The sequence below is a fragment of the Zootoca vivipara genome, chromosome 14 (genome assembly GCF_963506605.1).
Source record: "Zootoca vivipara chromosome 14, rZooViv1.1, whole genome shotgun sequence".
NCBI lineage: Eukaryota > Metazoa > Chordata > Lepidosauria > Squamata > Lacertidae > Zootoca > Zootoca vivipara.
Genome location: NC_083289.1, coordinates 37,389,173 through 37,415,967, shown reverse-complemented (window position 1 = coordinate 37,415,967; position 26,795 = coordinate 37,389,173). Strand labels below are relative to the sequence as shown.

General features: G+C 46.6%; 1 protein-coding gene across 1 annotated transcript in view; it reads right to left on the bottom strand.

Moving 5' to 3' along the window:
- NTN3 (netrin 3) overlaps window positions 1-26,795 on the bottom strand; it is a 127,249-nt gene that overhangs the window by 43,271 nt on the left and 57,183 nt on the right. Inside the window, exon 4 of the mRNA XM_035131239.2 lies at window positions 23,713-23,901. Within this exon, the coding sequence (XP_034987130.1) occupies window positions 23,713-23,901 (189 nt within the window). The remainder of the gene's footprint in view (window positions 1-23,712; window positions 23,902-26,795) is intronic.

The following is a 26,795-nucleotide window of genomic DNA, read 5'->3' as shown; positions in this document are numbered from 1 at the left end:
GAGGACCACGAAGGGACCAAGAATCTAAAATGAGGGATGTAAACTGATAAGTATTTGCATGATTAGGGAAGCAGTCTTGAAAAGGTATAGCTAGATGGGGTTGTCTCTGTTTATTTATTTGCTCTTGTGGGTTAACTACTCAAAGGACAAAATTGCTTTGTTTCTAAAACAATTTTCTCAAACACTTCCTTACCAAACCCTTAAGTAAAAGCATATTTTGTTTTGGAAAACTTTGGTCTGGGGCCTTGTTATTTACCCCACATGTAATTGTCATACTACTCTACCCAGTGTGGGGAGTGGGTTGGGTCACTTAAAGTTCAGGCGGTTAAGGGGCTGCTTAGAGGAGGTGGGCAGAGAAACATACAGTGGTACCTCTACTTACGAATAACTCTACTTACGAATGTTTCTACTTACGAACGGAGCTCCGTCTGCCATCTTGGATGCGGTTTAGATAGGATTTTTTCTACTTACGAATTTTTAGATAGGGTTGCTTCGACTTACAATTTTTTTCTCCCATTGCATTCCTATGGGATTCGACTTACAATTTTTTTTTGACTTACAAATTTGCATTCGGAACGCATTAAATTCGTAAGTAGAGGTACCACTGTATAGCTATCCCCTTGGAGGTAATGGCTTGGCTTGGCTGGTTTTCTCACCAAACTTTCCTCTTGCAGTGTAGGGTACAGCTCATGATATGCGATAATTTCCCATAAGTAGAAAGCGGGTGCATCAAGGACAAGTATTCTAGCTAGGGTGGCCACTCAGGAACCATCACTAAAAAATGTGTCATATCGTACAAACATTATTGTAGCCCTTTTGGTATAGCACAACAGCCCTTGCGCCAGCAGTCTGGGAACACTGAATCTGAGTCTTTACCTTGGACCTGGATGAGCCATCCCTTCAGACAGAGTACACTGTCAAATTGAGGAATGTCATTTGCAAAGTTGGATGCATGTCTGCTCTGATTCTAGCCCAGCTTGCCACGCCACTTGCTTCCTGATGCCAGGGATTAAATCTTGCACCTTTGGTATGCATAGCAGGTACATGTGCTCATTCAACTATGGTGACATTACACTAGGTCAGTCTGCCTACCTTGCCCAGTGCTGTCTACTCTGAGTGTTAGCTGCTCTTCAGGTTCACGGACAGAGATCTCTTGCTTCCTTATTCTTTTAAGCGAGTGAAGTTAGGCCAGGGACCTTCTGCATGGCCAGCATGTGCTCTACCACTAAGCTAAGGCCCTTGCTCCCCTCCTCTCCTTTGACCACATGAGAAGGTGAGGCCAAAGAGCAGGATGGCCTTCGTCTCTCCCTGCTACTGGGATCCTTGCTACGCCCACAAACGTGTTCAGGATCCACCCAGAGAGTGAATAAAATGGCTAGCAGATTCACAGCCCTGAGTCCAGGGTACCATTACTTTTGGCATCAGTTTTTGGTGGATGAAAGGAGGGAGAGAAGCAGCGAAGCGTGATGAGTGTTCCATCAGCAAGTCTTGGACAAGGGCCTGCTTAAAAGATGGGGGGGGGAAGTATCATGGTTTCCATCAGTGCAACAGTCAAACATGACTCCAATGCCAAACAAAAACACACATATGCGCACATCCCCCCCCCAAGAGAGATGTTATCGTTTCCCTAATTTTCACCAGATGGGATCCTGCCAATGCGCCATGTCCCAGCGCAACAGGCCCTCTCCAACTCAGCAAGAAGCAAGCACACAGCACCTAATGGGGAACAGATGCAATGGGCCTTATCAGATCCTAGCCGGGATTGGAAACGGACGTGTTTCTGATGAGGGTATTTGAGGGGCTCAGCTGTGATAACACATGGCAGCGGGTGGCGGAGTCCTCAGATGATGTTGAACCTTCCCTCAGTCACAACATGCTTTGATGCTGAGAAGCTGCGCGTAACACTTCTCGGAGCGAGCTGAGCTGCTCTCTTCCTCGTAGAGCAGCTTTAACAGGGTCACAAAAAACAAACCAAAAATCCCACCCTTCAGAGGTCCCAGCAGTCAGTCTGTATGATAACACCAACAAGGATGACTAGGTAGCCACAAACCAGGAGTGGGCCATATCTGTCTCGGGCAGCACCCCAATTCTAGGGGGGGGGCATAGCCAGTGATGGGCAGAAGGACCATAAGTGGTTGGAGACGCCCCTTTCTATCCTTCTGTCACTTCCTCCCCACCCCCTCTGTTCTACCCCTTTTCTCCCTCCTTCTCAGTCTTCCTCACTGCCCTATGGACAACTGAGGGAGGTCCTTTCTCTCCCTGTCTCCCACTTCTTTTAAATATTAATAATTTCCCAAAGGTCTATGGGTGAGTTGACATTTAAGGTTGGTTTTTATTGCTGGTGGTTTACGAAGTTTATTGCCAATTGTTTCCCCCTGCTGTTTAGTGCTGATCTTATCTGCTTTATCTGATAGTTTTAATTTTAAGACAAACCCCCCTCACACACACACATTTTAGCACTGGGTTTCCTAATCACTTTTATTTACTTTAAACAAATATCAGCAATCTGAGCATTGAACTATAACAAATATAAACAGTGGGTAGAAACAAGAGAAATATACACCACGTGACTAGACTGCAATAGATCTAGATCTAAATCATAACAATGGCTTAAGGACCGGCAATTTGATACAAAACTTTCCCTTCCCACCCCCTCTCATGCTTCAATCCTTATTGAACTCAGGTGGACTTACTTCTGAGTAGACCTGTATGGGGACTGCACTGTTAACCAGTGTTAGAAACTGATATATGAAAGCTAGGAGCTAAATGGCACCTTAAACCTAGGTTATGGGTGCAACAACAGAATGTCTAGGCACACTTTTTATAACAAGAATACAAAACTGAAAACGAATAAACTGTAGTTAAAATATTATGTTCATTTTTCATATGGTCTAGTCCTTCCCCTGCCCATCCCCCTAATATTCTTAAAAGGATCTCTTCTCCAGTTTTCACAAAGTAGCTGGAAGTGGGGAGGCAGAAAAAGGCCCTCCTTTCCTTCCACTCTGCAGTTTTAATCTGAAATCTTAGGCTCAGTACTGTGCCCCGAGCTCAGAAACTGCTCGTGTTAATGAAATGCCCTGTCTCAAAATGTGCCTAGAACCATGGGAGTTTCAGACATTGTTGTTAACTGCAATAATTATTTGTAATACAGTCAGTTTAAGTACGCCTTGGTTTGAGTATTTTCAGTTTAAGTACTCCGCGGACCTGTCTGAAACGGATTAATCCACTTTCCATTACTTTCAATGGGAAAGTTCGCTTCAGGTAAAGTATGCTTCAGGTTAAGTACGGACTTCCGGAATCAATTACACTCATACCTCGGGTTAAGTACGCTTCAGGTTGAGTACTCCGCGGACCCGTCTGGAGCAGATTAATCCACTTTCCATTACTTTCAATGGGAAAGTTCGCTTCAGGTTAACTACACACTTCCGGAACCAATTGTGTTTGTAAACTGAAGTACCACTGTACTTCTGCAATTTCCCATCCTTCCCCATCCATAGATGGAACCTTAAAATACATGTTTGGGAGGAGCAGGGAGCGGCGATCGGATTTTAGCGGTTATTTTATCTTGTCAGTCACCTTGCTGAGTGGTGGTTTTAAGCAGCTGAGTTAGACTGTTGGTTTAGTTTTATCATTCTCGGAAATGGGACATGGCGCCACTAACCCAAGTGTGCCACCACTTGCCTTCCTTCCGAATTACAATCAGTCTAGAGGGTGGGTGGAGCTGCCTGCCAGCTTCCTCTTGCTTGGTCTCATTGTTGCTCTTATGGAATTCAGCAGGGAAGAGGGTGAGGACAAAACGAGTTAGCTGGCTCTGGCTCTTGTTGCCTTTAGCGCCACCTACTGTTGGTCTCCCTGTCTTCCACCCTACTAGTCTCAATGTGCACCAGCCTCCACTGGGCCAGGTGAACAGGCAGGCCAGAGTGCCAGAACAGGTTTTGGCATTGGTGGGCTCAGCAGCTCCCCAAGGGTTCCAGGTTCTGACACCATCCCTGGGTATAAATTATAATGCTGTCATGAGTCAACGAGCCCCCTGAAAGCCAACTGTATTCAAAGCACTGATGTGGGTTCTCTGGAGGGGAAAAAAAATGAATCAGGAATTTTCCTGGTGCCTTAAAGCTAGCATGTTAATTTTATATGCTATATAAATATCTCAAATATTTTTCCAATCGTCAAAAGTAGTTGAACTATTTCATTTGGAATTTAAAAAATCAATTAAATGTAATTAATGTGGTGTAAAATCCTATGTTTCAAAGCTTTACTTGGAAATTACTTTTATTGGAATACTTGTAAATAATTTTTAAGACATGACAATCTAATAGCATGTACTCTCCATATATAGTTTAAGTTTCAAGGGAGAAGGGGCAATGAGAACACTCACATGCACAGAAATCTCTCACACACTTTTTACGGATAGTAGTCTGAAAATAATTAATTACATCTTTGAAACAGCTCAATTTGTCTCATAGTACACTAGGATCCATTTGTTATGTTACGAATTTGTTTTTGTGAACAAATATATTTTTAGATGTTGAAAAATTTCCATGGAAAAAGCGGGTAGTGGAAAATTCTCTGGAATATTATTTTGTTGCAGGAAATTTTGCAACCCACATCCCTGTACAAAGGCATTTCAAAAAGACAGCAACTTCTGACACTCAAAAGTTTGGCACTTGGATGCTTAGGCAGGAATTCAAGCAAGCTGGTAAAGTATCATCAAAAGGACAGATGTCGAAGCATCGATCTGATGGCGTGGGGGTGTGTGTCAAACTTTCTCAAGTGCTCAAATCTAACCCTCACAATGAAAGGTTGAAGGGTGTTTGCTACAAACACTGCCAATGTAATCACACAGCAAATTATGGGATGTGCTAAGAGGTGGCTTCCCAGACTGGACAAAGCTGCTACACTAGTTTTGTGGCAGGTGGGTCACTGTTGCTTAGTGGGATGAGAAGGTCTGGCTCTGCCAGTGCATGTGCACCATGCTGACTTGCTTGTTTTCACCCTTCTCCCTCCCAGTAAGAAATGCCAACTCACCTGCTGGAAAAGCCAGTGTAGTAGATCTACTGGATTTGCTACAATGCATGTGCTGAATCGGGTTCTTTTAAAGAGGAATTGGACAAATTTGTGGAGGAAAAGGCCATGCACTACCATCAGAGACAGTGTGTCTCTGAAGGTCAATAGAATGGAAATCAAGCAAGCAAATACAATTAGTATTTGTTGCTTTTGTTTTCAGTTTCCACAATCAATATATAACTGATTATGTCCCCACCACATTTGCAATGTGTTTCCTTTGCAGTGGAATAAGGTAATGGCAACAGAGAACCACAGAATTATAGAGTTGGAAGGGTTATCTAGTGCAACCCCCTATAATATATAATTAATTATCTAAGCTACTTAATTTGCCACACAGGAACAGAGGGACAAAGATTGTCAGTTTTGGCAGAAGACGAACTGCAGCAGAATGGAAACAGGGCTGCATGCAGCAAAGAGCGAGTGGAACAGAAAACGATGCCATCGTACAACCCTAGTGGAGACCCAACCGAGGCTAGAGCTCTCTGTGCATGTGAATGATTTAGGCTGGGTAGACAGCTCTGCCTCTGGACATGCCCCTATAACAGCAATACCTTGGATGAGGCCATTAAGTTGCCAGCACAGACCTTAAATCATCACGTTTCATTTGCCAAAGAGCCTGCCCTTGCGCCTCGAAGGGAGGATATTTTTGCTTCTAAGAGCTTAGCTGCTGCTGCTTCCCTGGCTTTCATTGGGTACTGTACACTTTTTATGGCTTTGCTTAAATTATGGGGATTAATATTGAGACGTGCCTTAGTTGGCTTTTCAGTTACAACCGTTCAATTAACCCACCCTGAGCATTTCGCCTGTGTTTTCCATATGCTCTGCTTTTCCATATTATCAAGTTCACTTCATACTTTATCCGTTGGCAGAGGGATCATTAGAGGCATTAGCCTGTCAACTTTAATATGGCCTTTGCCTTCCAGACATCCTTGGGATGCTGTACAAGTGCTCAATGGGATGCTGCCTGTGCTTTGGGTGTGTGATTATAGAAAGCTTGTAGAAAAGCACATTTTGGAACTATCTTCAGAGTAGATTGAGCTCCTGGCTCTAGCACAGAAAATGCATTAGAGCTACTATTTGAGAAAGACATTAATGGCATTAGGAACAAATCAAAACACAAGCCCTGGTGCCTTCTTGCCCATACAAATCTAGTTGCCCCCCTTTATTTGCACATCTATTTACATTTATTTAAATTTGAAAGAGCCTTTGGTTCCTTTAATAGTTGCTCAACATCAAGAAATTTCAGCTAGTATGGCTTCTCTGATCTTCGCCTAACAAACTGAACCTGCAAGGATCGGACAAGGATTAAAATATACTCAGTAGGGTGATGACTTTTTTACAACCTCATTTCCCTGTATCATAATTTGATGAGCTTTCATTAAAGATTAGTCAGTTTTTTGACCATTTTTGAAGTCACTGTAAGCAGATATAAAATTGAACCCAAGCTTTAGAGTCACATATATACAACATTATATAGGGTCATCAAACACACAAGGAAGCTTTTTTTAGCTGCAGTAACAGTATAGACGCCGCTAGAGGATGATGTTTTGCTACCTCTCCTGTAGGTTGTTTCCCCAGCATGTCCAGCAGGGTCTGCTGGCTGAGTTTTGAGGTCCCAAAAAGGGGCTTTTACCTTGCGCAGGTGTGACATTTGTATACCCTATGTTGCTAAGAACACTCCCCATTGTGGAATTGTAGAATGTGGTGTTGTGTCCAAATTTGATACGAAATATGTATAGAATTGTTAATACAATTTTATGAAATGGTAAAACGGCATACAAAAAAATTAAAAACGGTTTGTGCATAACCTTTTTTAAATATTTCAATGGAATATACCCCATTTTAGTCATTAATAGGCAAAAGTTCATCCATTTGTGCTACAGGAAAAAATGAAAAAGTCATCACCCTAATACTCAGTATCCGGGGAGCCATTTGGTTGATGAGCAGTTTATGCGAATGTATAAAACAGGCAAGCATTTTTTCTCCCCTTTTATTCCTACAAAACACCGTCTGAGGTGAAGCAGGGGATCACCACGACCCCATCTGCAGCAGTAGCATGGACCAACGTTTCTCAACCGCTGTTCCGCGGCACACTAGTGTGCCGCGAGACGCTGGCTGGTGTGCCGCGACGTGCGGCGACGAGAAGGGCGATTTGCATTGTCACGTGCCTGGCGGCCGCCAATACACAACACTGACCCGCCGGAAAGCAATATTTCTCCTCCTCTTTCCCAAAGCTCAGTGCAAACGAGCCTGGCGGCCGCCAATACACAGCACTGACCCGCCAGAAAGCAATATTTCTCCTCCTCTTTCCCAAAGCTCAGTGCAGTGTTTCTTACAGTCATAATTATAATATAGGGCGGCACAGAGTTAATTTTTTAAACTTTTTTAATGGTGGTGTGCCTCGTGATTTTTTTCACGGAACAAGTGTGCCGTGGCCCAAAAAAGGTTGAGAAACACTGGCATGGACCATAAGAAGACAATGGAAGTGGTCTTCAAAGCACCTTACATAGATCTGGCAAGCATCCTAGTTAGATAACTTGCACTTAAATATTAGTAAGACAAAGGAGATGGTGTTGGACTTCCGGCGGAAGAAAGGGGAACCTGCCCCGTTGTATATCGGGGGAGGGGGCTGTATGGAGAGAGTCTCCTCCTTTAAGTTCCTGGGAGTTTACCTTAGTGAGGACCTCACTTGGAAAACCAACATAACTCAGGTGGTCAGAAAGGCCCAACAGAGACTCCATTTCCTCAGAGTCTTGCAAAAGAATAATGTTAAAGAACAACTGATGAACTCCTTTTACTGGTCCACAATAGAATGTATAATGCATTCCGATGGCGCAGAACTTTGCCACATTGATGATGATTTCGTTAGTCGAGTCTGACAAAAGGAAGGAAGTGTAAAAATTGTCTAGTGCGCCTGGGAATTTGATTAAAATTGGTGTGACGAATAAGGAACAAATGCCCTTATACTATAAGCAGTATGGTAAAATATGCCAAACTCTTTCAATGCTGTATCGACAGAAGCAGACCTGTTGGTTGTATGGAATTCCTTTCAGTAAAGCCGGTGGTCTAATAGGATTTGGGTCTCAAATCCCAAAAGGTTGCCCATCCTTGCTCTTGAGGGATCCCCATTGAGGCTCCTCTGAACCTCCCAATCTTTCTTGCTGGGACAATGCAGCAAGACTGACAGCACCTTTGCGTGCTGTGTTCACATATCCCAATCACTTCTTCACCTTCAGGTCTCCATTGAGGCTTCCACAAAATAGCGAGCAGCACCCTTTGCCAGCACCCAGGAGCTCATGGAGAACAATGGTGGAGATCCACAGAGAAAAGAGCTAAACAGGGCAGGGGGCACCAACATCTTTCTCTGGCTCCGTAGGCAGGTGACGAGCGGTCGCTCAGGGCTACAGGACTGGCTTATCCTGGTAGAGAAACAGTGGCAGCCGAAACACCACTGTCCCGCCTTGGTTTGTGGTTTGGCCATCCATCACAGTCGTATCACCTCTTAATTGAGATGCTTCGTAACTTCCTAATGCTCTGCATTTACATTCTGGGAAGATCTCAAAGGAAGGACTTGCCTCGACAGACGCCTGGCAGCGATAGAGATTAGAGAGTTCGAAACCAGAATATATTTTCATCTGAGGAAGGGAGGGTGGGGGGAAGCGTCTTTCAGTGCTCTCCTTGCAAAGGAAAGAAGACTGAACGGCTGCCAGTGTCGGTCTGGGGGAATGAGTGGGTGGGTGGGAATGTGCCCAAGTCTCCTTCCCTTTGACTGTATTCCTGCACAGACAGCCCTGAAGTCTCCCTGACTGGATTCCTTGACACTGCCACCCCTCCCCACAAACAGCAGCTTGCGTGTGCGTGTGTGTGGCATAGGATAAAGAGGATCTCTCTTAGGAAGACTCCTAAATCCTGAGCAAAGAACATAAGCTAAGAGACAAGAGCTTCTGTTTCCACTGCGCCTGGCTACAGTGGTGCCAAAAAGATGGGGTGGGTGGGAAGGTAAATAACTGATTCAGAAAACTGCTGGGACCAGAATGTATCTGACTAACCCACATCCAGGAAGAACGCATGAAGTGCTCTGCTGGATAAAGCCAATGAGAGATCCAGTCCAGCATCCTATAGCTAGTCACTGTAGCCATTGGTAGCCTTATCCTCCAGGAATTTGTCCAATCCTCGTTCCCCTCCCCCTATTTTTATTGTTTCATTGTGCTTTGTTGTTTAGTCGTTTAGTCGTGTCCGACTCTTCGTGACCCCATGGACCATAGCACGCCAGGCGCTCCTGTCTTGCACTGCCTCCCGCAGTTTGGTCAAACTCATGTTCGTAGCTTCGAGAACACTGTCCAACCATCTCGTCCTCTGTCGTCCCCTTCATTGTGCTACAAATCACCAATAAAGTGAAACAAACCAAATCACCCCACCCCCTTTCCAGTAGATGAGATCACAGATTATTGTGAAGTCAGCACTACCAGAACAACACAATTCCAGTCACTTACTCAAATGAATGAACGCATTGCAGCTTAAAAGTACACTAGCCATAAAGGAGTAAAGGAGGTTCTGCTGCATCCCCTTTAGCCGTATACGATCACCAGTGTTGAAGCAATGATTCTTCAACATCAACTTCGTTGGACTGGTCATGTTGTGCGGATGCCTGATGATCGTCTTCCAAAGCAACTACTCTATTCCAAACTTAAAAATGGAAAGCGTAATGCTGGTGGTCAACAAAAGAGGTTTAAAGACTGTCTCAAGGCAAATCTTTAAAAATGTAGTATAAACACTGACAACTGGGAAACACTGGCCTGCGAGCGCTCCATTTGGAGAACAGCCTTTACCAAAGGTGTCATGGGCTTTGAAGAAACTCAATCTCAGGACGCAAGGGAGAAACGTGCTAAGAGGAAGGCACGCTTGGCAAATCCACACCGTGATCAACTCCCGCCTGGAAACCAATGTCTCCACTGTGGATGTGGGGATCCAGAATTGGCCTCCACAGTCACTTACGGACCCATTGTTAAAATCATGTTTATGGAAGACAATCTTACTCGGCTACGAGTGATCACCAAAGAAGCAGCAGAAGATACATAATAAAGGTATACCAATCCATTGCAAATGTGCCCTTTCGTTCCAAACCTTTCAGAAACTTAAGTCAATTTGCTAGTCAATTTTTCTACCAAAGCTAATTGCCATACTTCCTTCACTACCTGCTTTGGAAGTGAATTCCGTGGTTTAACTATGTGCTGCATGAGGCAATCATAGATGGTCCAAGCCAGGTAGGGGACCTGAGGCCTTCTATATGTTGTTGGACTCCAACTCCCATTATCACCGACCATTGGCTGTTCATTGGCTGGGGCTGATGGGTGCTGGAGTCCAGCAACATCTGGAGGGCCACAGGATTTAAAAGGGACTTTAAGCAATATCTCCACATTTGAACAGGTTGTTAACTTGCTCCATAATAAAAATACTGGAGCACAATCGTCTCCAAACCTTTTGAAACCCAGAACAAAAATATTAGAACTTCTCTAGCCTCCTGGTAAAAAGTACAGTTAAAAAGAAGACACAGGGCTGTCTCCACCTCATCCCTGTTGCACATGCAGCATCTATCATTTGCCGGGACGCTGTTATATCTGCCTTCTAAAAGCTTAGAAGGCAAAATGTTAAACCGTGCCAAGGGAAAAGACTGCCTATATTTGAGAACAGATAGCCAATATAGATAAGACATCCCATTGCTGGAGTCGAAATGTGGCAGACTCAATAACCAGGGGGGATGCTTGATAATAACTTTGGCCTGCTCCCAAATTATCAATAGCAGATAAGAAAGAGATAGCTCGTTTGAACTAATTCCTTGCAGATTGCCCGGTTGTCTTTCCAAAACCTCAGGCAGACTTGGAACCACCAAGGTAGACACCCAGGAAGCCTGGGAACCACAGTACTAGGGTATTGATCTGCCAGAAGGGAAAGGACCATTCTCTGTTTGAAGGGCTGTCTGGGTCAAATCTGGTTTGAAGATAAAGAATTCTAAGAAGTGAGAGCTGCAGGTACCTTGAAACTGCCAATCCATCATGAGTACCTGGACAGCTGACTGAGCAGGCAGGCACAGGTGCCTCGTCACAGTCATCTTCTCCAATATGGTAGAATGCATTGTATTTCTGTTCAATCGTAGCAATGATTTCTACACATATAAATCAGCACATGTACATTTTATGCAAATCTACACTCGTCTTTGTCCTGTTGTTGTGGGGTGGCAGGGTTAACATGTCAGTGGCCATCCTAACCAGGTACCACTACTCGGACTTCTGTGTCTCTCAAGTTGACACTTTGCTACCTGCAACCCAATTCTATTCTCTCCCCACTTCCAGGGATCAGGCTGAAATTAGAAGTACCTAATCTGCATTTCCTGAAACACACAAACTGGGATGCAGATAGCTTTTTTAAAAAATGGACACTTTTCTGAATTTTGCATAGAAAAATGTGCATATTAGAGCAGGCATGTCAAACCTGCGGCCCTCCAGATGTTTTGGACTACAATTCCCATCTTCCCCAACCACTGGTCCTGCTAGCTAGGGATCATGGGAGTTGTAGGCCAAAACATCTGGAGGGCCGCAGGTTTGACATGCCTGTATTAGAGGAAGGTGTATAGAAGAATGTGTACATTAGAGGAATGCAAATATTAGTGCAGACAACAGACAAAAATGCATTACATTAGGGGAAGTTCATTGGAAAAATTTGGCAAAATTGCATTAAGCAATGAGGACAAATGTACACTAAAATGGTTAGGAGTTTTCATTAGTAGACACAAAAAATTCAAACAGACGCAGAAATGGAGTGAACTGGGAAAATGAGAATTTGAGTGAAACCAAAATTGACTGATTTATCCATCCATATGCACTATTTACCTGCAGGTAGACCAAATACATAAAAGCAGCAGTGGTTGGCATCCATTAAGACTGGTGGGGTGAAAGGCAGGGAGCCCAACAGTAGGTGGAGCCAGAGACAAAGGCAGGCAAAGACAACTAGTTCTACTAAGGGCAACACTGAGACGGAGAAGGAAGCTGATAGGCAGTGCCACACCCTAGACTTGTTGCAAGGAGGCAGGCAGGTGGGAACTGGCAGTGGGGTAATACGTAAGAGCATAAGAAAAGCCCGTTGGATCTGACCAATGGCCCACCTAGTCCAGAATCCTGTTCTTGCAGTGGCCAACCAGGTACCTGTGGGAAACCTGAGAGCACACCCAAGATCACTACTCCATCCTGTGGCTCCCAGAAGCATTACTGCTTTCAACCATGAAGCCATTACAGTAGCCTTATGATCCATGAATTTGTCCAATCCTCTTTTAAAGCCATCCAAGTTGGGGACCCTTACAGTTTCCTTTGGAACAAAATAAAAAAAATCCTTCCAGCAGCACTTTAGAGACCAACTAAGTTTGTCATTGGTGTGAGCTTTTGTGGTATCAGATACCAGGTATCTGAAGAAGTGTGCATGCACACGAAAGCTCATACCAATGACAAACTTAGTTGGTCTCTAAGGTGTGGCTGGAAGGAATTTTTTTATTTTGTTTCGACTATGTCAGTGCCCCATTTCCTCTAATAGGACCAGCCTCCAGTGCACAAAAGCAGAGGAGGGGAGGGGTTGGTGAATGAAGGGTTTATAGCGGGAAGCCATTATTATTATTATTATTATTATTATTATTATTATTATTATTTATACCCCGCCCATCTAGCTGGGTTTCCCCAGCCACTGTGGGCAGCTTACAGCATATCTAAAACCATAATAAAACCATCAAACATTCTCCCAATACAGGACTGCCTTCAGATGTCTTCTAAAAGTTGTGTAGTTCTTTATCTCCTTGACATCTGAAGGGAGGGCGTTCCACAGGGAGGGTTGTTGTTTAGTCATTTAGTCGCGTCCAAATCTTCATGACCCCATGGACCAGAGCACGCCAGGCACTCCAGTCTTCTACTGCCTCCCGCAGTTTGGTCAGACTCTTGTTGGTACCTTCGAGAACTTCGAGGGTGTCACTACCAAAAAGGCCTTCTGCCTGGTTCCCTGTAACTTTGCTTCTTGCAGCGAGGGAACCAGCAGAATACCCTTGGAGGAGGACCTCAGTGTCCAGCTTGAGCTATGGGGGTGGAGATGCTCCTTCAGATATACTGGGCCGAGGTCATTTAGGGCTTTAAAGGTCAGCACCAACACTTTGAATTGTGCTCGGAAACGTACTAGGAGCCAAGGTCATTTCGGACCAGTGTTATATGGTCCCAGCAGTCACTCCCAGTCACCAGTCTAGCTGCCGCATTCTGGATTAATTGTAGTTTCCGGGTCACCTTCAAAGGTAGCCCCACATAGAGCACATTGCAGTAGTCCAAGCAGGAGACAACTAGAGCATGCACCACGCTGGCAAGACAGTCCACGGGCAGGTCTCAGCCTGTGTACCAGGTGGAGCTGGTAGTCAGCTGTCCTGGACACGGAATTCACCTGCACCTCCATTGACAGCTTTGAGTCCAAAATGACTCCCAGTCTGTGCACTTGTTCCTTCAGGGGCACTGTGACCCCATTCAGGACCAGAGAGTCCTTCACACCAGCCCACCCCCTGTCCCCCCAAAACAGTACTTCTGTCTTGTCAGGATTCAAACTCAATCTGTTAGCCACCATCTATCTGCCAGCCACCTCCAGACACTCACACAGGACCTTCACTGCCTTCACTGGTTCTGATTTGAAGGAAAGGTAGAGCTGGGTATCATCCCCATACTGCTGAACACCTAGCCCAAAACCCCTGACGATCTCTCCCAGTGGCTTCTTGTAGATGGTAAAAAGCATAGGGGGAAAGGACAGAGCCTCTGAAAGGTGTGTGTGGAAGGGGGGAGAGAGAGAAAGTGCAAGCAAAGGAAGGAAAAGAGGGAAGGGGAAATTTCACAGCCGCCGTGATTCCAGGCTTCCAGCAACTCCCTTCCCAGCCCCACAGAGGAAATGACTCAGGGTTTTTTCGAGAAACCGCAAGCTGACAAGTTCACCGCCTGCCCTGCCACTTTTGCGCTGGGTTGCAAGATTCAGGGCACATGTCTCCCTCCCAGCTGCTCTCCAGGAAACACGGTGGGTCGAAGGAAGGGGGATCAGCACAGCAGGCTGGGCTTTGCAATGGTCGGGGTGCCTGCAGATGGTAGGAAGATGCCCGGCGTAGCTGCCCGGCTGAGATTAGACTTCAGCAATGAAGAAAGTGGGAATGAAAAACTAGGTTGAAAGCACAATGGCTATGGCAGCATTGCCCAAGCAGTCAGGAAAAACGGAGGAGTCAGGGGAGGGGGCGAAAAATCCTCTTTTCAAGTAGATAGCTATGCATCTCTATCTTTCTCTCCTAAGTAGGATGGGTCCAAAGGGGTGGATGGGTGAGAGGAAGTAGGAATGGGCAATTCTGTGAGTTCCACTTTCTCTCGGTTTCTCATTCTCCCAATCTTAAATTCAATTCCTCATATCAGTTGGTGAGTTTCAGGGTTGTTGTTTTTTAGTCCTCATGAAAATTCATCAGCATTTTCCATGCAAATCTCTCTGAACATACACGTTTAGTACTGAGTTTTGCCCAATATACTCATATTTGCAGAGTACCTTCCCCTAACAGTGCATTTTTGTATGTTATGTTCATGAATATATGCATTTTTATGCACCTAGCATAAGGATTTTTGTACACATTACTTGGCTGGAGAACTGCATTGCAAAATTTGAAGAAGGGTGAATCTGAAAGGGTGTCTTTGTTTCCGTTCGCAAATTGTTTTGGAGAATGCAAATTAGGAGGGTTCACTTTTAAATGAGAACCAAATTGAATTTCTTTTTCATCCCTGAGAGGAAGCATCATGTACAAAGACATCATGTCTCTTCATCTTCACTCAGACTGGGCTTACTTCCTCCAGGTTTGTTCCGAGAATTCTCAGCAGGGAGAGATAAACCTGGGTTTCTTTTCTTAAGAGTTCTCTGAAATCTCAGGAAGATCTGTTTCATCCCAAGTTAACTAACTAATTAATTAATGATAATTTGTTAATTTATATTGCGCTTGTTTGCCAAAATGGCTTCTCAGTAGTTTACCTACCGTAATTAAAACAAACAATTTAAAAATCAACTTGGGCATTAAAATATCCTCAATTAAAATACAAAATAAAAAAGACAATTTAAAAGCATGGTTAAGAAACACTGACAACATTGATGGGGCCTCTCGTATTTCATCAGGGAGGCCATTCCACAACATTGGCACCACCAGTGAAAAACCTGAATCCTTGTTACCGTAAGTTGAAAGGCCGTGGCAAAACCAAATGGTTTTCCAAATGGAGAAAGGACACATTTCCATGGTAGAGCACATGCCTTTGTTACAAAAGGTACCAGCTTTAGCCACCACCTCCAGATAGGGCTGAGAATGACCACCTGCTTGACCCCTTCCGCAGTTGGGATCAGACACTGGATTCACCTGGCAGGCCATAGCCAAAACTCTCTCTCACCTGTCCCAGGCAGGTCAAGCGCATGATGTCAGTTGAATCAACTTCAAAGGAATTACCAGGCCCTCACTCTGAGCCAAGGCTTGAACTGAAGGCAGAGTGCAAGCAGGGGTGGTGTGTCCCATTTCACCTCATTCTGCCCTGCCCCTACCGCCTGCGCCATCTCCACCAGCATTGGAGAAGTGGTGCCAACATAAGCACTGATTTTCTGGGTGAGATTGCCCCGATTTCTAGCGATAGCTCACCAAAATTGTGCAAGGTCTCTCCTGCGATTTCAGGGAGATCTTGCTAGAAATTGGCACAATCTTGCCTGAAATCGGCGCTGGCTTCTCTTCTGGCACAAGAAGTGATGGGGGCAGGTGGGGTGGCAACATCAAAAAAGTTTGCAAACTGATGCAGAAATGCAGAGAACCAAGACTAGAAAAAGGAGAATCTGGAATCAGCAGAATTTGACCATCTGTACTCAAGCAGCTCATGTGTTGGGCTGCCATATTCCACCCTTCCCTGTGGCAATTTCCTGCTGGAGACTCAGCTTCCTGGAGACATCACCCACCCTGCTTTTCATAACCCATCACCCAACCCGTCCCAGGCAGCTCCTGGAATGTCAGAACCTGCTTGTTTCCAACGCAGCTGCCATGGCGAGACTACAAAAAGCACATGGTCGCTTTGGGGGAAGAGTGTGAACTCTTCAGGCTACGGGGAGACGGGATGGTGTAGAAGCGAGGCACACATGAATGGGATGCCTTGCCAACTCAGCTGCTTGGGTGATTAAAAATGATTAGCTCCCTATTTCCTAATGACCTGGCTGGGAGGCTTGGCTCGCTCGCCTGGCTGTGCCAGACCCCTGCTACACGCCGTCTGCCAGCTCTGCCTTCAGCTTTATGAGGCACTTGTTAAAACTGTGAAGTTTCTCCTCGCTGCATCATCCACGTTCCATCTAAACCCCGAGGGCAGGTCGGGATTTTTCTAGGTAATGCAATCAGGCAGAGTGGGAAAGGGGTTTCCAATGCAGCCAGCGCAAGGCACTTCTTCAAAGAGAATGTGTGCGGCTCCTTTTGGCCCAGGGTGCGTCTCAGCTACAGACTGTTATGACCTGCCAGAGAATTTCTTCCAGGTGCAAAACATCCATAAACTAAAATATATTCGGTTACTGCAAAAATAACACCGCCGCACCACCCACCCCAATCCTACAAAATCCGACTAAGGGTCAATGCTTATACACTAAGAGCATTTAAAAACAACAGCCTGTGACTGAAATGCTCTTTTGCATACAGCCGTGCTTTGAATGTTGAAAATTCACGTTTTAACTTGCGAGACAAGCGAAAATGTAGAGAGTGAGACTGAAAATGCAAACAGAAAACGTGAGCATCAGCCATCATTGCTCATTCCCTATGCATACTGAGAGCAAAAAAAACCCCTCTAACCGTTCACTTGCTTCACTGCTGTTTCCCTATTTATTTATTTTTTAAATGCTTTATTCATATGGAACTTTTTGTGGACTGCAACAGGTCGAGGAGGGAAAATTTAATACACATACCTTGCAGCCATCATCCTGATGAAAACTGGCCACTCCCTCTGGGGCATTAACTGGCATTAATGGAAGTGTCCCTCTGGATGCAAATAGCAGCTTCAGGGAGGAGGGCATCCTTAGCAGATGCAGAGGCTTGGGAAGCCTCTGTCAGGATCACTCTCCTCCTGCAGAGGCTTGGGAAGGAAGCTGCACACCCTCCAGCCATATAGTTGGTGGGGCGCAGCTGGCAGGCATGCAGGGAAAGGGGAGGCTGCCGGCAAAGCTGTGCAGCTCCCCCACTCGCTAGGGTGCCCCTGAGAGGCTGGCGCCCTGGCGCAATGAACCACTCGGACCAATGGGAGAGACGGCTCTGCCATTCATAGTAAACATAAACACATAAAGAGAGACATGGACCCTCCACTAATAAGCTGTGGAATCTCAGCCACCTGATTGTGACAGTGAAGAGAGGAAACTGTCTCGCCGGAAATACTCTTGGCTCATATAAGGACTTTTGGGTTGGAGAACATGCGCCCAAAGTCTGCTTCCTGGTCCAGCTACACATGGCCCGGCTCTGACAGCAGTGATGTGGGTTGGAAAATTGTTTTCAGAACCATTGCACTCTTTTTCCATGGAATTTTTCACCCTATTTTTAGAAACGTGACACTCATAGAATTAATTAGTAACATAATGAATGAACACAAGACAAGTCAAGTTGGTCATCTGGGATGGGTGAAATGCCAGTCAAATATCTGAATCAAAATTGTAATTATTGACAAGGGGGGTGACCTTAGGAAGGGTGCAGAGTTATGTAAAATGAGGATGTTGACCATCTTCTTCAGTGCTTTTATGGATGCGGGTGGTGCTGTGGGTTAAACCACAGAGCCTAGGGCTTGCTGATCAGAAGGTTGGCGGTTAAAATCCCCGCGATGGGGTGAGCTCCCGTTGCTCGGTCCCTGCTCCTGCCAACCTAGCAATTTGAAAGCACGTCAAAGTACAAGTACCGGTAGATAAATGGGTACTGCTCTGGAGGGAAGGTAAATGGCATTTCCATGCGCTGCTCTGGTTCGCCAGAAGCAGCTTAGTCATGCTGGCCACATGACCCAGAAGCTGTACGCTGGCTCCCTTGGCCAATAAAGCGAGATGCGCGCCACAACCCCAGAGTCGTCTGCGACTGGACCTAACAGTCAGGGGTCCCTTTACCTTTAAGTTTGAATAATGCTAATGGAGTGCAGGCTATTGATATGGTATTGCAAGTATTTTAATAAAAAAAATAATTTCTGTGTAAAGTTTTGAACTTGTTTTAATACAGCATTTTGACATCAGGGCTGTGAACTCTATGTACACTAACCTGGCAGCAAGTCTCACTGAGTTCAATGGGACTTATTTTGGAGTAGGTATGCACAGCATTTCACTATGCATACCTGCCTAGTCTCCCGCTGAAAAATGCAGGATCAGCAGCGGCGCGGCACTGGAAGTTGCGTAGAAGCAACTTCCGGGGCCGCTCTTCCCATGTGTGGGCACCGGAAATCGGGTGGAGCGGCACCGGAAGTCGCTTCTACGCATGCCCAGTGGCCATCTTGGTGGTGGCCGCATGGTGGCGGCCATCTTGGTGGTGGCCACATGCCGGTGGCCATCTTGGTGATGGCTGCCGCCATGCGGCCACCACCAAGATTGCTGCCGGGCATGCATAGAAGCGACTTCCAGTGCCGCTCTGCCCGATTTCCGGTGCCCACACATGGGAAGAGCGGCACCCAAAATGGAGGCTCCCTGGCAGGTAGGAAATCCAGGGGATTTCCGGGATTTTTCTCCATTTGGGAGAACAGCGGGAAACAGATTAAAATCTGGGGGTTTTCCGCGAAAAACGGGAGACTTGGCAGCTAAGCACTATGTGGCTGGAATCCTAACATACTTCCTAAGGAGCAAGTCCCACTGAAAGAGTAAATATCCACAGGACTGCACCAATAGAGTGCTTTACTGAATTTCCTCCCTCACCCCACCCCATCCCTAAATTAAATATTTCATTCCCCTTCTTAATGGTGCTGGGAAACTTTTGATATTTTTAAAGAGGACATAATATTAGCTTTTCAGTTTATTAAATATTATTTAATTATATTGCTATACCACTCATTAACACGATCCTCTGGCAGTTTTTAAAGTCATTAAAAATACAAAACAATATATAATAAAAAATGAAAACAATTGAAAAAGCTATAAACAGTGCAAATTGAGACATAAAAGTCAGCACAACCACAACAGCATAAAATCAATTGAAATGCAGAATAATAACAGCAAGGGGAAAATAAATTGGTGTGAGAGTTTTAAAATGCCAAATTCCTGTTGTAAAGTAGAAGGCCTGGAAGTGTGCAGAGATCTCCACCTCACCCCGAAAAGTCCATAGAGTGGGCACCAGGCCAGCATCTCTGTGGATAGCAGTCCACATATAGGGAGCCAGCACCAGAAAGCCCCCCTCCCACTTCACCACTCTGGTGCCCAGTGGGACTGGTAGGGAAGTAGGCAGGGAGACCAAGAGTAGATGGAGTCAGAGCCAATGAGAGGCAGAGTGGCAGAGCCAAATAATTCTAGTGTTGACCCCATCTTCCTCCTCCTTACTGAGTTCTAGAAGGCCAATACTGGGACTAAGGAGGAGGAAGTTGACACAACCTGTGTCACCCCCTGGACTGGTTGAGAAAGAAGGCAGGCAAGTGGGGGCTGGCAGAGGCCAGAATGAGACTGGTGGGGCAGTGCCTCATTCATTCCAATGGGCCAGCCTCCACTGTATTTACCAATCCCCATGAACCAGCTGAGCTTTCAAGTCCATTTTCAAAGGGACCTCATGCATAACCCATGCAATAATACTACCAGGTGCTTGCTAGATCGTGCATAACTGTTGCATGGTGAGGTTGTAGTTCATAGATCTACCTATTGGCTGAGCCTGATAAAACATCATCTGAGCCACCAAGGCCACCTGAACCTCAAACCAGTCATGAAAGAAGATTCCAAACCGTGAGCCTGCTGGTTTTGGGAGAATGCAAGCTCCTTTCAGAGCAAGCTGAACATCACCTAATTGGCAGATGAACCATCCACTAATAATACCTGTCTTGCTTGGACTGAGTCTCAGTTTATTGGCCCTCATCCAGTCCTTTACTGTGCCAGGGGCCTCACCTGAGTTAGATAAAAGAGAGATGTAGAACTGGGTGTCATCCGTGTATTGGTGACACCTCAGGCTACACCTCTGAAGAGATATTCAATAGTGTGGGAGCCAAAACAGAGCTCCGAGGAACCCTGTACAGTGGTACCTCGGTTTAAGAACAGTCCAGTTTAAGAACAATTTGGTTTACAAACTCCGCAAAACCGGAAATAGTGTCTTGGTTTGAGAACTTTACCTCTGTCTAAGAACGGAATCCAAATGGTGGAAGGGCACCGGCGGCAGGAGGCCTCATTAGGGAAAGCACGCCTCGGTTTAAGAACAGTTTTGGTTTAAGAATGGACTTCCAGAATGGATTAAGTTCATAAACCGAGGTACCACTGTAGTGTAAATTGCAAGGGACAGAGAAACATTCCCCAGCATCACCTTCTGGAGTCATCCATCCAAGTAAAGACAGAAGCTAGCACAATGCAGCCCCCCCCCACCTCCCATGCTAGGCACAAGGAGGGCATAGCTGATGCTTTCAAAAGGCCACTGGGATGTCCAAGAGGGGGCTGCAGTCCCCAATCTCTCTTTCAGCACGGGGTGACTGGCTTTTTTCTGTTCCTAAACCAAGTCTAAAGCCCAAATGAGAGTCCAATAAACATGTTCAATCACATCTCAATGCATTTAGGGCAACAGAAGAGAGTACTCCTCTTTATCACATTGCAATAATACGATAACTTCAGATGAAGGGTAGCTAATCATCATCATCTGTGGACAGCCTAGTATAAACCCACCACTAATGCACTAAAATTGTGCCAACTGCACGTTGCAGAATACACCTGCCAGTCCGGAAGGTCCCTGAGTGCAAAACCATCCTTGAGAGCCAGTGTAGTGTAGTGGTTAGAGTGCACCTTTCAGCTGTTCTAACAAGCGTTCCAGAAAGATATACTGTATATTTTGAAAGAGGATGCTGAGAAGCTTGAATGAAGAAAAGAAATGCTAATTGCGGTGGATACACATTAACCCAGGGATAAGCTATACTGTGGGTTAAAAGCTGATGATGCATGGAAGAAGCCTGCTTCTCATTTAAACCCAGACTCCAGATTAGTATAAATAAACCATGACGGGGGAAGGAATTATTCAGTGGTGACAGAGCCATGGTTTCTTGCCTGAGAGAAGCACCAAACTAGGAAGTGTGTCTGCTTCACCTTTGGCTAGGAACTCAAACGTCCATTCTGAAATTAATTAAACTGGATTGTAAAGCAGAGAATGTTGGGTTTGGTCGAGCCACTCGCTTGTTTGCACTGGGGTCACTACTTCGCTCTTTGGGGTGTGTTTCTCAATGTAATTTGACCTTCGCAACTATCATTAACAACAGTACATTTTTTATTTCCCATTAGGGCAAATCCCCCCACCAACCTCAGTCTGATCCCAGCCAGCCCTCACTTACCTACCTTCTTACACCTGGTCCACGGATGGACCAGTCAGCCAGCTTCCTCCTCCTGAGCCTCAGTGTGGTTCTTGTAGAACTCAGCAGGGAGGCAGAGGACAAAACTACCGTGTTTCCCCTTTTTTAAGACACCGTCTTATAACTTTTTTTCCTCAAAAAAACACACGGTGGCTTATTTTCAGGGGGTGTCTTTTTTTTTAAGTGCTGGTACAACTGGGTCCCACTGGCTCAGGACACTCGGTGCTCTCTTCCGCGCACATTATAAACACCACACTCTAGCCTACTGTGCTATCCAGGTTTTACTGTCAACCAGGCTGGCAGCAGCTCTCCAGAATTTCAAACTTGGGGGTACCTGGGGGTTAAACCTGGGATCCTTCTGCTCCCCGGGCTCTCTCACGCCGGCCGAGGAATAAGGAGGGAGGCCGTGACCCGTCCCGCTCTGAGATGCTTGTGAGGGAAGCGCGAGGGGGACGAGGCTTGGGCCCATGCCCCTGGCGCGCGCGCGCAGCTGAATGACGAGCCGAAGCGGAACCTTTTCTCTGTGGGGGGGGGGAGACGCGTGCGCGCAAACACACACACACACACACACACACACACACACAGAGAGAGAGAGACACGCACAGGGAGAGAAAGAAAGAGACGCGCGCACACACACACACACACACACAGAGACGCACGGGGGAGAGAGAGAAAGAGACGCGCGCGCACACACACAGAGAGAGACGGACGCACGGGGAGAGAAAGAAAGAGACGCGCACAAACACACACAGAGAGAGACGCACGGGGGGGAGAGAGAGAGAGACGCGCGCGCACACACACACACACACACACACACACACACACAGAGACGGACGCACAGGAAGAGAAAGAAAGAGACGCGCGCACACACAGAGAGAGACGCACGGGGGAGAGAGAGAAAGAGACGCGCGCACACACACACACAGAGAGAGACGGACGCACAGGGAGAGAAAGAAAGAGACGCGCGCGCACACACACACACAGAGAGACGCACGGGGGAGAGAGAGAAAGAGACGCGCGCGCACACACACACACACAGAGACGGATGCACGGGGAGAGAAAGAAAGAGACGCGCGCGCACACACACACACAGAGAGACGGATGCACGGGGAGAGAAAGAAAGAGACGCGCACAAACACACACACAGAGAGAGAGACGCAAGGGGGAGAGAGAGACGCGCGCGCACACGCACACACAGAGAGAGACGGACGCACAGGGAGAGAAAGAAAGAGACGCGCGCACACACAGAGAGCGTGCGGCTGCAGCACACACAGAGAGCGTGCGGCTGCAGCGCTCACGAAGCAGCGCTGCACTTAGGGGAAGATGGCCAGGGAGGGGGGCTGCGGGGTCAAGGCAACGCGTGAAAGGGAGGGATGGCGAGGAAGAAGTGGGGAGTGAAGTGATCGGGGCTTTAACATGCCCGCACGCGCAAAAGGGAGGCTCGGAATGTGGAGATCGGTTCTGGCTGCTTCTCTTAAAGTGCCGCAAGTAACGAGCCTCTCTCTCTTTTCTCCTGCCGCTCGTGCCCTTGGTGCTTCGTGCGGTGCTGCTTCACGCTTTGTCAGCGCTGCAGCCGCCACCGCTTCTGGGCACCCACCCGACCCCGCAGGCTTCCTCCTCCTGCCGCGGCCGGCATTGCAGGAGCTGGGTCCTGCTGGCTGGTGCTCCGTGCGGCACTGCTGCACGCTTTATTGGCACTAAAGCAGCCACCGCCGCTTCCGGGCACTGACCCGACCCGGCAGGCTTCCTCCTCCTGTCGCGGCCGGCATGCTGGGTCCTGCTAGCTGGTGCGGAAGTATGGCTTATTTTCGGGGTATGTCTTATAGCTCTCAAATGGTTAAAAACCCTGCCATGGCTTACTTTCTGACTACGTATTAAAAAAGGGGAAACACGGTAGATGAGCTGACTCGGCCTGTCATTGTCCCTGGTGCCACATGTCCTGTCTAGGCTCGCTGACTTCAGCAGTACCAGTCCTAATGGTTGCCAGCCATGACTAAGTAAACTGGCAAACTCCTAAGGGACTTAACCTCATCCTTTCTCACAAGGAAGGTTGGGAGATGTTGTTCCTTACCTTTGCAGGCTTTTCTGTCAGTGATGGATTTGCTCATGTCTCGGTAGAAGCCCTCTTTGCAGTAATGGCAGTGTCGCCCAGCAGTGTTGTGGCGACAGTTCAGGCAAACGCCCCCACTCTTCCGTCCTGAGAGTTTGTAGAGCTCCATGTTGAAACGGCAGCGACGGGCATGAAGATTGCAGTTGCAGGCTGTGCAAAGAAGAGATGGGACAGGTCAAAGGAAGAACTGAAAGACCTACTCACTCTCCTCTTCTCTATCGTACAAGTCCACTCCTCAATTTGCTGTTATGTCCCAACTGAGCAAATTATGGCTTCTGTGGCCTACCATTTGCCTCCAGCCAAATCTTGGCATCCCAGTGAAGGCTGTGGTTCCCAATAAGCCAGTGGGGTGTAGTGGTTAGGGTGCTGGATTCGGACCCGGGAGACCAGGGTTCAAATCCCCACTTAGTCATGAAGCTCACCAAGCGACTTTGAGCCAGTCATATTCTCTCACCTAACCTAACTCACAGGGTTGTTGTGAGGATAAAATGGGGAAGAGAGCAACGTTTGCCACATTAAGCTCATTGAAGGAAAAGTTGGATATACATGTAATAAAAAATAAGTAAATCTACCATTTGTAGTAACCATGGTTTGCTCTGTTTTGACATCACACTAAACTATGGTTATTGCCAACCAGAAAGTGAGGGAGGGAACTACAGAGTGTGAGAGGAAGGGAAGAAAGGAGTGCAGAACTCCAAGGCACAAGTGCCTGATGCCTTAATGCATTGTTGGGATGGGGCATCTGAACCGAGTCTTTATGTTAAAAAGAAAAAAAATCATAAATTTATCCCATTGATCAAAACTATCCTTATTCTAACCCATCCCAGGCCACCAAAAATTCACTGATAGAAAACACTAAGTTCTAATCAGATGGAATCCACTGAAATTCATGGGCCCAAGTTACTTATGTCCATTGATTTCAATGGGTCTACTCTGAGTAGGATTAACATTGGAAACAACTTTTAGAAGGGGAAAAGCTCCTCTCTTATACACTTCCTCTGAACCGGCCTTCATTTTATACACCTCTATCTCCCCACCCCCAAAAATAAAACGGGGAGAAAATGGTCACTCCACTCATCTTGGCTCCTGCATCTCCCCCACCCCCATGCAATACCTGTTCCATCCAATGTCCCTGCCCAGTGCCCGTGAGAAGACCACCCACCTTGAACTGGGCTGGGGGGCGGCAGGGACATTCTCTCTGCTACTCACTGCCAGAGCTATTAAGGAGCACGAACTGTACCAGGTGCGACCAGGTTATGAAATGGGTGGGTGGGTGGGTGTGCACGCACACACACACAGTGTGGGGGGAGAGGCAGCAGTAGCAGCAGTAACAACAGAAAAAGCTGCTAAACTCATTTTGCTCCTTCTCCCTCCTTCTGCACCCCTGGTCGCTCTCCCCATTAACCACAGAAACCAAAGTTGGGGGGGGGGGAAACAGGATTCTTGTGTGCAAACTTTTTCTTCTTCTTCTTCTTTTAAAGGGAAAACATACTGCCAGCTCCTGTTCAACATAATCACAAAAAGATAATGGGAACAAGGTTCCCCCTGGCTATACCCCACCGCCGTCCACTGCCCTTGGGGCCCCTGCCCTTATTCCTCCCTTCCCCAAACGAATCCTGGGCAGGGTGAGAGTTTTTCCAGGCGTGCTGTGAAATTCATTAATGTGTCAGCCCAAGATTTAACTGCTGGGCCTGCTTATCATTTGCATGAAATTTCCTCTCGGCTAACTCACTGCCCCCCCCACATCCTGGCATGCTTTGCAGATCTCCATGTTTCTCTTTGTAACAGAAGAAAGTGGGGAGGGCCGGGGGATGGGGAACCCCTTGAAGATCAAACAGCTCTGAAGCACATGGGGGAAGACTCCGGGAGCTCAAATAGCTTCACGCTGGCTAAGAGCAGTGTTCCCTGTATCCCTTCCCAAAAGCCTTTGCTCCATCCTAACTACAGAGCAAGATTTGCCTGGAGAATAGCAATAAACAGATTTTCATAGTGCATCTACCCACCTGCCCGTATATATATATAAAACACGTCCATAAAACCCATAAGGCAAATCAGAAAGAACATGACAATAATTTCTCCTAAATGTCAGGCTCTAATTGGTGCACTAGGACCCACAAGGGGATTCAATCCTGAGCTGGCAGCAGCAACCAGCATTTTCAGGTTGTGCCCGGGGCTTGGCAACACTCTGCTCCTGGTCATGCCTGCCCTGGGTCACCCTTTTCAGGGACTCCATTGAGAACCGGGGCATGCTGGAACCACCATTTAAATTCCTCTGGGGCATTGTGGGAAACTGACTGAGGCTGCCATTTTCCTTTCCCAAAATGTCTCAGTCCAACGCATTGCAAAACATTAGAAGGGCAGCTCCACCAGCTCCTAAAGCCAAAGTTATGGGGCAGAGTATGAAGGCTTAACAAAGGAGAGGATGCAAAACAGGGTCCCTAGAGTTGACCCTGATCTCAAACCATTAAGGCACCTTGCAGCCACTAACACGTGTCCAAGAAGGAGGACAAAGCAACACATCGCCCATCTACAGGGAGCACAACCTGGATAACAGAGTGAGCAGGCACATACTGTAGGTCACCGTCTTCCCCACTATAGTAAGCTGAATTGCATTTCTATTTGACAGAAAGCAGGTTATATCCCGTGTTATTCCTACTCAGGGTAGACCCACTGAAATTAATGAGCATGAGTAACACGGGTCTATTAATTTTAAGGTTTTTTTTTTTTTACTCTGAGAAGGGCTTAGTTGGTTACAACTCAATAGTTCCCAGTTTGCAACAATTAGCATGTGCAAATTTTATGCAAATCTGTGTCTTCTTTCATCCTGTTTTCCTTTTGGCAATGCATTTTTGGGTGATGCGTAAGTGGCCACTCTAGCTCCGGCTTGGGAGAGGCTCCATGCCTACCTTTGAATGGGCCTGGATTTTTAAAAAGGGAGAGCTTGATTGGGAAGATATAACAGTGTCACTCACAGATACTTGGCTCATTTCAGATTTTAATGCGGACCCACCTAATCAGACTTCCCAAGACGATACATGCAACTA